The following is a 12615-nucleotide window of genomic DNA, read 5'->3' on the forward strand; positions in this document are numbered from 1 at the left end:
AACATGGGTGTGCTTTATGCACAGCAAAATAAGGCAATCTATTTAGAATGTAGCATTAGAGAAGGTACAGATATGTAATAAAAATCAAAGGATTCTTTGATGACTTAATGTATGTACAGCGGTAGTGTGCAGAAACCCCTCGAGTTTGGACGTGCACCAGCATGGACTAACAGAGTGCTGGGTGAGTCTCCGAGCACTGAAATGCCAACGAGCAGACTGATGAGAGTGAGATGGGCTAACAAAATGTACCAGCTGCCACCTACGTGTTCCACCATAAAACCAATTAACAAGGAAAGAGGAACAAAGCACCCATTGCTCATAAGGCTCGATTTTATTCAGAACCTCTACTTTCATTCTGGATTTCTTGCACACTCTGTTTTCCCGTGGGCTCCGGGAGTGTGGGCATTGTTCATTTCTGTGACAGATTCAAAACAGGCCAATGGAAACATCATGAGAGGGGGAAACCTGAGCTGGAACAGGAAGCCGGCATTTTGAAAATAAAATGGGTATAGAAGACTCACTACATCTTTCAGTTCACCAGTAGGGCTAACTTAGATGAGTTAACATTAGAGGACAATCCCTTCTGCTTTACTTTCTCTTTTCCTTCCAGAAATGTAAGCAATGCAGAATGTTGAACGCCTTTCCTGCTGTTTCAACCCAGTGTCCTGGTTGGCCCGGAGGTGCAGGATATGCATGAAACATCCAGACTACATAGCTCACTTGTTAGATATCACACAGGACACAAAATGTATAAGGCTGCCTCAGTTCTCAAGAAGTTTATAATGAAGGCAGAGGAGAAATGGGGACATCAATAGTCCCATTCTGCAGATGGAGCGACGAAGTGATTTTAAAACCCCTTAGAGCTTGCCACTAACCCACAGGATAAAGAACAAAATGACTTCCCACGGCTCGGGCGGCCCTGCGAGGTCTGGCGTCTCTCCGTCTGTGCAGCCTGCTCTAGCGCCACAGCCCTGTGTTCCCGCCCAGGTTCTTCCTACTCATTTCTTCTCTGTGGTTGGGAAATTCTGTATCCAATTAACATCAGTGCATCTGCTGTCAAAGCTCATCTGTCACTTTATTGGAGAGGCTGTCTTCGTTCCTCTGACAAGTTCAAAGCCTTGTTCGTAAGCTTTCTCAGCATACCATGCCTCTCCCCCATCATGCTTTTTGCTGTTGCAGTTTTACATCAGGTTAGAACACTTAAGGTCCATCTTTCTAACTGAGTTAGACTGTGTGCATCACATGAGGACAAGGACTGTATCTCTTGTGCTTGGTATTACACCCAACACACAGTATGTACTTGGCATGGCCTACTTCTTAAAAAATTTGTTTAACAGAGAGATGGATGAGTGGATTAATGAATGACTGAGTGAAAAATCAAAAAAGCACAAGTAAATGCCTGTGTCACTTCAAGGAAGAGGGAGGGAAGAAAAATAATATTACTCATCCACCTGCAGAGTGTCCTGTGGTTAGCATTGAGGAGATCAGAAAAGGTTTCAAAAAGGAGGTAGCATTTGAGTTGGATCTTGAAGGGGGTTTGGATGAACTTACAGGTGAAGGTATCATTGAAGCAGATAATGGCAGAAAGAAATCTCAGAGTGTGTGCGGCGAACAGTGAACATTAGTTTTAGACTGGTAGATTTGTACAACTTCCAACACATATTGTTTTCTACTAAATCTAAGGGAGTTTTTATATGAAAAAAGTTTCCTAAATAAAAATAGGTTTTCTTTTAATGTCTTATCTATGTTTGAGATACAGATGTGTGTGTGTATATATACACACACATATATACCGCATATACACATACTTACGTATATATTTTTCTTTTTATGTCACCAATTAGCAGTTCATGCAGTTTATTTGTTACCTACAGTGACTATTACCCACCTCCTTTCCCTTAAGACCTTGTTTAGTTTGAACACCATGAGATGCAATGATGGCTGGTTAAAAAAGTCCTGACTTTGATATTGCACATTTCTAAATTGAAGCCTAGATGAGTTATAGGTGTGAAGTGTGGACAATCCATCTTTCTGAGCCTCAACTTTTTTCATCTATGAAACTGGGAGAACAATATTTCTTGCACAAGGTTTGTAAGAATCCAAAAATACTTTGTTAATGATATATGCCTGCCTTATAACTCACACAGATCCTTCAAAAAACTACTGAAAGATCACATCCCTGAAGGTGAATTAGCTTAAATAAGATGGATGAGATACTTATATTTTTCCTTAAAATCTCTTGTATTATCCAGAATTTCTTCAAAAAATCTATGCTGCTTTCATAATAAAAAGGTTGTAATTAAAAGAAATCCCTTTGCAAGTGCTAAAAACATTAAAAACTGCTACGCAACTCAACTGTGAAATGTTCATTCTGGCTCATGTTCTCTAGTTGTTTGATTAGTATGGTATTTTCATCCCCCCAACCCACCAAACCTGACTGGCAAAAGACCCTCAGCTTCTACTTTTGATTTTTTCTGTCTCCCACAATATCTGGCCAAACACTGTGCCAACAGCAGGTGCACGGTGAATGCTCATTGAAATGAATGGATATTCTATAAAAATCTGTTTGCAAAACAACTTGGGAGAAGCAGCTGCAGGGGCAGCCCGCAGCATCGGTCGGCTGGCTTGGCCAGCAGGCCTGCTCAGGGGCAGGTGGGTGACCCAGGCCTTTGCTGGCAGGAACGGGGCAGCCATTGCTGCCTACTGACTTCATCTTCTGCCAGATCAGCTGTCAGAAAAGTGCTGTTGAATGCTTAGAAGAGGCAACAGTTTCTTGAAGGAGTTTCTAGGTCTGATTTGACCTGGATTACTCTGTTATTTATTTATCTGTGAATACTTGGGCCATTTATTACTTATTTTTAATGCATAATTATATCAGTTTCCCATTGTTGCTGTAACAAATGACCACCACCTTCATGTCTTAAAACGACACAAGTTGACTATCTTACAGTTCTGAAGGTCGGAAGTCTACACTGGATTGGCAGGGCTGTGTTCCTTTTGGAGGCTTTTGGGAATCATCCATTTCTTTATCTTTTGCAGCTTCTAAGAGGCTGCCGGCAATTCTTGGCTCGTGGCCATGCCTACTCTGACCTCCGAGTCTGTCGTTGCATCTCATTTTCTGCCTCTCCTACCTCCTCTTATCACTTAGAAGAACCTTTATGATTTACACGGGGTCCACCTGGATAATTCAGCATAACTCTTCCCATTATGAAATTCATTACTCACATAGCCAAAATTCCTTCTATCACATAAAGTAACATAGTCACAGGTTCCAGAAATTAAAATGCAGACATCTTGGGGGGATTAGTCTGCCTAGCACAATAACCTCCTCATCGCCACCACCCCATGAGTTCAGATTTATTCATGGAAATAAGACAAAACCTGGGAAAAGATTCCATGTTTGTTCACAGACATGAAGACAAAGCATCTGTTTTTCTTGCACTCATCTTCTCCCTTTGCTGAGAATCACAGAAAACTGTAGCCTATGATACAACTGCAGTGGCCTGAGGTTTTATTTCCAGATAAGAGGTTCTTAGGACATCATTCTCCCTAAAACTGGCACAATGTCTATTGATCACTCACTCACCTCCTTCTGTTTCTTGCCCCGGAGAGCCACATTGCTGACGTTGTTGCTCTCCCGGAGGGAGTCCACTGTGTCTCCGTAGAGCAGCTTGATGGCCCGGACCAGCCGGGCACAGGAGCGGCTGTGGTGCAGGTAGCAGTGTGGGTGGCAGTAGTCAATGTGGGTGCAGATGAAGCTTTGCTGGTTGCACAGCAAGATCATGACCTGGAACACAGACATCACTGAGACTCCACCGAGCAACCAGAGTGCAGACTGACTATGAACCTACATGTAAGGTAGAAGATGGAAAGTCCAAGGTCAATCTTCCTTGTTGGGTCTGGAAACCACAATGATTCTGTAATTCCCAGAAGAGAACAGAGGTACAAGCCTTTGTGTACTTGGCTTCCTTTGTTCCTTCCATCACACTGGATAGAAATATCTCTTTGAAACAGTAAATGTTTATGTAATCTTCAAAAACTTAACATGGTTATTATGGAGTATATGATTTCCACATATTTTCAAATGAAGATTCTGAATTTAAAATATGTAATTTTTTCAGCTCTTAAATAAAGGCAGAAGCCAGATAGAAGAGCATACTGATGAGCACTTCTCTCCTAAAGGACTGGCTGACTTTTGACAGGTGGGATGGTCGTTCAGTGAGCCCACCTTCATGGAACTGGAAAGTGGTTCTGTATCTTCCACCCTGACCTATAACCTTCAACCGAGCCTTGAACTCCACTGTAGTATTTTATTTCCCCTCTCTAAGAGATTATATATATATATATATACACACACACACACACACACACACAAATACATATACATATACATATACATATACATATACACATACATTTTTTTTGGTCTTTGGGCCATTCTAGTTCCTCACTTGTGGCTTGATCTGGCTCAAATTCTCACATCTCCTGGACTTTCCAAATCAGATTCCAGAAAGGAACTCAGTTGATTTAAGGATATAGTTGTGTGAAGGTAAGGAATGAAAGCTCTTGAGTTTGTAACTTCTTCAACTATTTCCTAAAAAGGCAGTGGCATTTCTAGAGCCACAGGGTTAGTTCAACGGGCATAAGAGCAATGCTTGGGACGCTTCCACCCTTCCTGAAACCAGCTCCCACCCCAGCACCTAGCCCGGGACAAAGTGTGTGCCACATTGGGTGGAGAACAGAGTAGGTCTACATGGGGAAGGCCAATCCAACCTGCTCAGCAGTGCTGCCACACAGTTCCTTAAGACCGAGAGGCTTTGCTTACTCTGCAACAAAGAAAATCAGTAACAACCGCCAATGCCATACCCTGTCAAACACGGCTATCAATACCTCATATTCATCAAAAATTTTTTTAAAACGTGTTGTCTGAGCAGAATATCCACATCTCTCCCAAGATTCCCTAAATATCCCTGATGTACCCGTTGGTACTGGTGTGAGGCAGAGCACATATAAGAACCATAAGGTTTCCTTTGTTATTCTCAAATGTAGCCATTTAAGAGAAACACCAAGGACCCTTAACAACAACCACCACCACCAAGTAAAGTGACATAAAAATGAACATATTACTGACTTTACTTCTTTAGGAAGTTCTGATTTAGTACATCTGCAATGGAGGTGGAGGTGACCTAGAAATGTACAACTTTAAAACTCTGCCCAGGGATGTCCCTTGTGTGACTGCTTTTTCTTCTAGGGATTTACTGATTAAAGCCAAGCAGAAATCAGCTGACAAAACACAGTGAGATTTTGGCAACTTCACTGTGATAGGTAAACAAAATTAGAGTTTCTGACCCATCAAGAATGAGAGGACACAAATAAAACTCTCACTGAACCTCACACGGCTTCCTACTCAGAGATGTGTGTATGTGGGGAGGGAAGAGGGATGGAAATGGTGCAAGTCAAGTCTGCTTAATTCCCGACTGAACTGTGGTGACATTCTTTGCTGTCTGCCCGAGGATAGGACAAATCATCTCTGGAGAGAGTTAATGTCATCTAGAGCCTCTGTAATTTTATAATTAAACAAATTAGTAAACTTTGAGAGCAGTTTTGGGTTCACAGCAAAATTGAGCAGAAAGCATGGCCCGTTCTCAGAGACCCCCCTGCCCCGACCCAGGCACAGCCCCCTTCATCATCAACACCCCCCATTGGGGGGTACATTTACTTCGACCAATGACCCTACACTGACACATCAGTGTCACCGAAAGCCCACAGTTCACTTTAGGGTTCACTCCTGGTGTCACACACTCTACGGGTTTGACAGAGGTATGACCTGCACTCACCACTGCACTTCTGTAACTGTTCGCCCACCATGTCTGGGAGTCGGTGTGATGACCAGGCACACAAAGGGGCAGGACCAAGGGAAGACAATAGGCTCGTATATGGCAGTTATCGGCCACGGACTTTAAAATGCCTCTAATCAGTTATGATCAAGATGTGAATTTAAAATATTTTCACTGAATGATAACGAACATATGATGTACCAAACCTTTTGGGTCACAGCTAGAGCAATTTCTAGCGAACATTTACAGCTTTAAGTGGACATGTCAGTAAAGTGGATGAAAGCAATACAAACTGTCTATGTGAGGAAGTTAAGGGAGGAAAACAAGTTGAACTCAAAGAAAGCAGAAGGAAGTAATAAATAGCAGAGATTAATGAAACAAAAATCAAACATTTCACAATAACAAAGCCTAAAGCTGGTTCTTTGCCTAACAAAATCGACAAACTTTTAGTGAGACTTACCAAAAAAAAAAAGGGGGGGGGAGAGAATATATAACCTACCAGTATTGAAAAATATAAAGGTATTTCCCTGTAGATGCTACAGAATTTAAAGTGATATTAAAAAACATTATAAATACCCTTTTGCTAATAAATGTGAATATTTGGATTAAATTAACAAATTCCTAGGAACAAAAATCAATTTAGTAAACTGTTCTCAGAGAAAATAGAAGATATGAATGGTCTTAATCATATTAAATAAATTGAATGTATAATTTAAAATCCCCCTACAAAGGAATTTTTAGGTTTAGGAAGTTTCATCAGTGATTTCATTCTAAATATTTAAAGCATGTTTAATTGTTCAGTGTCTAAACATACTTCCAGAGTGTTTGTGTGCAGAACATCACATAGAAAACTAAAAAAAAAAAACATATTAAAGGAAACTTAAGGACGTAGATAAGTGGAGGGGCATAAATCAATGGAGATAGACAGGCTGTTTTGTACCTGGAAAGATTCACTATAAGAACAATGCCAATTTCTCAATTTCAAATGATCTTTATATTCCATATAAGCCTGCTTTGGAAGCTTTTTGATGGACATTGACTAGGTGATTCCACACAGAAACAGAGCTAGCCAAGAACAGGCTAGGCCACATAGAAAGAAAAACAAGGCTGGAGGACCTATACTTTATGTAGACAAAAGGAACAGACGCAATGGAGGATCTGGCACATGATGTGATATATGCATTTCAAAAACAGACAAAAGTACTCTCTGGTGTTAGCAGTTACAATGATGGGCACAGTGGGGGACAGGCAGTGCCTGGGAGGTGGCCTGTGTGGGGCTTCTAAGATGTTGCTAAGGTTCTTCTCTACCTGGTGGTGGTTACATGGATGTGCTCATGTGGTGAAAATTTATTGAGCCATACACATAGGTTTCGTATGCTTTTCAATATGTAGGTTAGACTTCACTCGAAAGTTTGCTTGAAAAACAGCTGCCTCCAAAATTCTCAGAATCAGATGGTTCTGGGGACTATTTCAGTAGTGAAGGCCAAGTACTGTGATCTCTGAGGAGCACCATGAACAAACCAGCCCTCATGTGACCCTTCCAGGAAATCACACTAAAATCCCAGGAGATGGTGACAGTCCATATCTAAGATCCACGACAGTGCCAGCAGTACCCAGCCAATCGTGAGTCTGATGCTTTGCTCCCTTACCTTTCTCCTCTCTTCACGCCCAGCTCAAACCTAATCTATGAACGCCAATTCTGTGAACTCCAACCTGTGCTCAGTTTCCTTGGGAGCGATCCCTCCTGTCTGCGTCCCTGACTATCCCTCTGAAGTGTGCTCCTCCTCACCTTGGCATCTCCATGTCCCGGTTTACAATCTGATCTAATCCAGACTCGAGAATGACACTATGGCCTTGCTCTCAGCATTCGTGATCACTGGTATAAAACTGATCGCCATGCCTTGCCTGTATCACTCATCTGACCTAAGGACTCATGGTTTTCTCTGACTTACAGTGACCCAAAAGCCAGCCATAGTAAAGGACTCTTGGTCTTAGTGAAACATAAAAGGAGTATTGTCCCGCAGAACACCAATCCTAGTGAGGTTCAGCAGAAATATCAGCCTCTGGTTTTTCTTGTAAACTAAATTAGGTGGATGACTTCAGTATAATCTGTTGTCCTCCCATCATGGATCTTTCCCAATGAAAACTGATCTCAGGGATCTCTCTGAGATGCCCACTCACATGAAGCCAGGACATGTTCCTGTGGTAATTTTCCTCCGTGCCGGCAGTACTCATTCCTTCGGGCTCAATGCTGGGCTCACTCGCACTCCAAGGACTCCCTTCTTCAAAAGAAAAATACCAAGAGAGGGTGTGTTGTTTAGTCTCCTTGCACAGCACGATGATATGGTACAGTTTTCCATGCTTTTGAATCCTAGGGCAGACTACCATGGCCCAGTGGGTTTCCGGGCATAGCATTGATTTTGGTGGAGGAATATTAATAATAGGAGCTGTTCCCGTCACCAGCAGCTGAACTGGCAATTACGAAGACATTTACGATCTCTGTTATGGAGCTTCCATTTTGAGACATGGGAGCAGAGAAAAAACACAGAGTCAAAGCTTTGAACTGCTGAGATGAGAAAGGTATTGGATATGTGCCCAAATCCAGTCCAGGCTACCCAGACCCTACAGGTACAGTTAGGTAGAGACACCAACCACCTGCAATGGCCACCAGAGAGCTACCGCCTGCACTACTGCTGTGTCTATGGCTAATGCCACTGTTCCTGACGCCACCTGGCTTTGCTAACAGTTATTTCAAAGATGGGCATGTGCCTGGGAAAAAGGAAGGGGATTTGGAAGCAAATGTATCTAATCATGGACAAAAGGGTTGCCTTCTGTGGGAAAGTCTGGAGGAGACATCTCACAGGAATCCACTACTCAGTACCCTAGATAACAAATCTTGGTTCTCAAACCTAAAAGCTTCTCTGGGTCTTTTCTATGGCAAAACCATACTTGTAGCCTGGCTATTTTGAATCACCTGGTCAGGCTAAATTGACAAATTCAGACAATTAATTGCAAAAATTTCCCCCAAACTAACTGATGATATTACTACAGCTTCAGACCTATCACGAAAGAAATCACAGGCTTCCTTCTTTTGTCTCCTTAAAAAAATAAGCTGAATCTTAAAAAAAAAGCTGAATTTTAAGTAACACATAAATTAGCTATATTCAAAGGTGACGGTGGGTAGGTGTAGAAACATGTTCTACCTTAAACAAATTCACTTTGATGAATATACTCAGCTTCTAGTTCAACAGACTTCACTGGTAATTTACCCACACTTCCTGACTCACTGCTGGAACATCTTGCCTAGCAAGGATAACTTTCTCTTTCACTGCTCATACAAAGACTACATGACAAAGAACGTGCACTTCAATTTTTATCTAATAGTTAAATTCCAGACAGCTGCTGAGTCTTGTCTGCATGCCTGCATAGTCTTCTTCCTTTCTACGAAGATGGTAACCAGAGCCCATAGGACTAACGCATTTTGGGATTCTCTTTTGAGAATCTCTTTGGACCCTGCAGTGATAATCTACAACGCAGGGTTCTGACTGTACACTGAGCTCATCCTCAGGAGTTTAACACACTTCACAGTCATTGCCTAACTTATCTTTAGAAAATCTCTGCCCAGCAGGTATGGAGTAAATAGAATGACTCCCATTGTTTAGTTGGAGAAAACAAATTCCTGAGACATTGACTTGCTAGAGGTCACTGATTGTCAGGTCCAGGCAATCACTCCTCTTTGATATGTTCATTGCTTTTAATGTGAAGTGGAGACTTTAAACCACAGAGGACCTGTAGCTACCTCTCCCCTACACCTACGTTTTGCTTTAAAGATCCTGATCAGAAGAATGGATGACACACGAACACCTAGGTTTCAAAACACTGCCTTTGTCATTAAAGTGTTTTCTCTCCCAAATACATATTCCATACCCTCACTGCTCAAACTGTGGCCCTTGAAACAGCAGAATCGGCTTCACCAGGAAGCTTGTTGGAAGTCTGGACTCTCAGGCTCCCACCCAGACTGAATCAGAACCTGCATTTTACCCAGACTCCCAGGTGACACATGTGCACTCAAAGGTTTGAGCAGCCCTGCCCTAGAGGGGAGTGTGGTTTCAGACTCAACAGACAGTCTAACCTATGGATCCACCCTCCATCTTTTGATGTGCAAAAAAATGGATGTCAGCTGTTTCGGGTTTGGGCCCTGCCTTCCTACCCCCCACGTCCCTGCGCACCCCACTCCTCTATGTTACCTAGGTCAGTGACAGTGTCCCTGCTCTGGGACAGCTGCAGCTCCTCAGCCTCAGACTCTGAGTCCTGCCGTGATAACTTGCTGCTCTTTAAGCTGCCGACCCGGCGAATGCTGGACAAGGAACCCCCCTTCTTCACCTGGAAACTGCGGGTTCCTTTAATCTGGAGCAGGCGGGAACCTCCTATCCTGATCTTCCTGCTGGGAACTGTATTGAAAGAATAAAATAGGGCTTTTTCCCCCTTAGTTTTCCCCAGCCAGTGTTAGAGCCGAGCACTCCACAACTTGTGTCTGAACAGCCTCCTCTCTGTTATCTGGGATGGGCAGCGTATCTGGACAAGGAGCTTCTCCCAAGCCCGCAGTCAGGTGGCTTTGCTGGGCAGGCAGGAGGCTGGGTCCCCCTGGAAAGGCTGGTGCAGCTCCTTTCTCGAACACATAGCTCATCGGTGCTGGGAACAACCTGTTCCCGTTCTGGCCCAGGGTTCACAAGCATGAGTGTGCCCTTGCAGCAGCATTTTGTAGGACTGTTCATGCATTTCTGCAAAACCACGAACCATTTGTTTTGGGTTTGTTTTTTTTTTTAAATAGGACTTAGAGAGTTCTGTGAATTATGTCAACCCCTTGATTTTGGAATACCTTCTTAAGAAATAAAAATGAGAGGCACTCCTCTCTCCAACAGACAGCAATGGGTTCCACTCATCTCATCAGCAAAGGCAGTAAAGGATCTGTTTTCACTGGGGTGCTTTGGGTGAACGTGAGTGGGAATGGTTCCATTTTCAATGCACCTAGTGATTTCTCAGTCAACAGGCTGGGTGAGATAACAGTCCAAATGTGGCAACACCCTGCACCCACCTTACAGTTGTCTATATATACCAAGAAGAACATGCATTATTCATCTTTAGTGTTCTGGAAGAAACAATCATTGGTGAGGACGATGAAAGGTTAAAAAAATGTTTAAGCTTGAAATCTACTCTTTAAATCAAAAGCATCCTTATTTCCCATAGTCGCATACACGCCTCTTCCTTTTCAAGGTTTGGTGTCAGCAGACTTTGATTTTGTAGGAGTGGGACAAGGAAAGTTTTCAGACCTGAAAGTCATTATCAGGAAGGGGTCATTTCGGTAAGCTCTCCTGCTGAAGGCACGAACAAGATTTCAAACAAATTATTTGTGGCATAGCTATTAATATATATTTTTCTGTGTATGAATCAAAGTCCTAGAATTTATCTGGTGCAATTTGGACATCTCAGACTGTTGGTAATTATTCAGAGAGGCCGAGCATCTCGGGTTATACCCATTCAGACCAGGCAGCAGAAATCACACTACCCTTGCCCCCACCTTTAGATTACCTGTGTGTCCCCTCAGAACCCTTTGGCCTTCAGTTCTTTTGGTAAAAAATGTAATCTTTATTGTAGTTTCCATCACCAGTTAGTCCCTTCATACACTCTCCCCCCAGCAGCTATTAATATCTTGTGAAGTCCCTTTCAAGAAGATTGCATTTTAGTTTTGAGTTTCTCACTCACAGGAGGGATAACCTGTGACTGGGTCAGAATTCACGCTGCTTAGGTATTAATCAAATGCATACTTTTAATGCCATATAAAGGAGCCCAGAATAATTTCTGTTGAATGATGTGAAATGTTTAATCTCTGATTGACTCTTGTGATTGAGAAAGATGACAATTATCACAACTGGCAATGATCTCAGCTGGCAAAGACCTCATGGAGCTCACTGAACACATCTGGATAGAAATTCTTGTAGTATAGTTGGATGAATTCTATAAAGACTATAGACCATACTACTCTATGTTAATCACAGCACAAAACTTATCTGCTATATATTTTTTTAAGATTTTATTTATTTATTTTTAGAGGGGAAGGGGGGAAGGAGAGAGGGAGAGAAACATCAATGTATGGTTGCCTTTTGTGCGTCCCCTGCTGGGAACTGGCCTGCAGGGAACCGGCCTGCAACCCAGGCATGTGCCCTGACTGGGAATTGAACCGCGATCATGTGCTTTGCAGGCCTGCGCTCAATCCACTGAGCTACACCAGCCAGGGCTGCTATATTTTTTTCAATATTATCCTTAGGATCGATTGAGACTTTATGACCTACCTGAAATACATTTAAAATAAAACATAATTATTATTTTTAGTAATTGTTAATACAATTTCATGTCAAAGTAGATTGGGAAGTAGAAAAAAGATTAGAGAGTTTCCTTCTTTCTTTCTTTTTTTGTTTTTTTAGTGTGTAAAGAGGCATACTCCAGCATTATTTGTTTGATTGCAAGATTCCTTTCAGCACAGAAACACAGCCACATAACCTCACATTAATGTGATTGGAAAGACACTTAATTTGGAGAACCTGTTCGGCCACCAACGACAGTTGGAGACAGCAACAAAAAGTCGGTGGTCAGAACAATGGCACTGGTTAGTTACCAAGGTCACAGCAGTTTGAATTCAGATTTGGTTTTGTACAGGAAAAACATCAGTTGAGACTGGGCAGTGTTGAATTGTAATCTTTATGTCCATGACAATGAGAAC

The 12615-nt window shown here is 42.3% G+C and overlaps 1 protein-coding gene across 3 annotated transcripts in view; it reads right to left on the reverse strand.

Annotated features, from left to right (window-relative positions):
- The window catches only part of UNC80 (unc-80 homolog, NALCN channel complex subunit), a 180608-nt gene that overhangs the window by 76673 nt on the left and 91320 nt on the right, over nucleotides 1-12615 (reverse strand). For 2 of the 3 annotated variants that reach the window (XM_037166055.2, XM_037166054.2), the window contains exons 27-28: nucleotides 8019-8119; nucleotides 3587-3787 (exon numbers count right to left, since the gene is read on the reverse strand). In XM_037166055.2, the coding sequence (XP_037021950.2) occupies nucleotides 3587-3787; nucleotides 8019-8119 (302 nt within the window). Of the gene's footprint in view, nucleotides 1-3586; nucleotides 3788-8018; nucleotides 8120-10084; nucleotides 10289-12615 lie in introns of all 3 variants that reach the window. The other variant, XM_037166053.2, reaches the window with a different exon arrangement.

The sequence above is a fragment of the Artibeus jamaicensis genome, unplaced genomic scaffold, assembly GCF_021234435.1.
Source record: "Artibeus jamaicensis isolate MK-2021 breed Jamaican fruit bat unplaced genomic scaffold, CSHL_Jam_final contig_1015, whole genome shotgun sequence".
Lineage (NCBI taxonomy): Eukaryota > Metazoa > Chordata > Mammalia > Chiroptera > Phyllostomidae > Artibeus > Artibeus jamaicensis.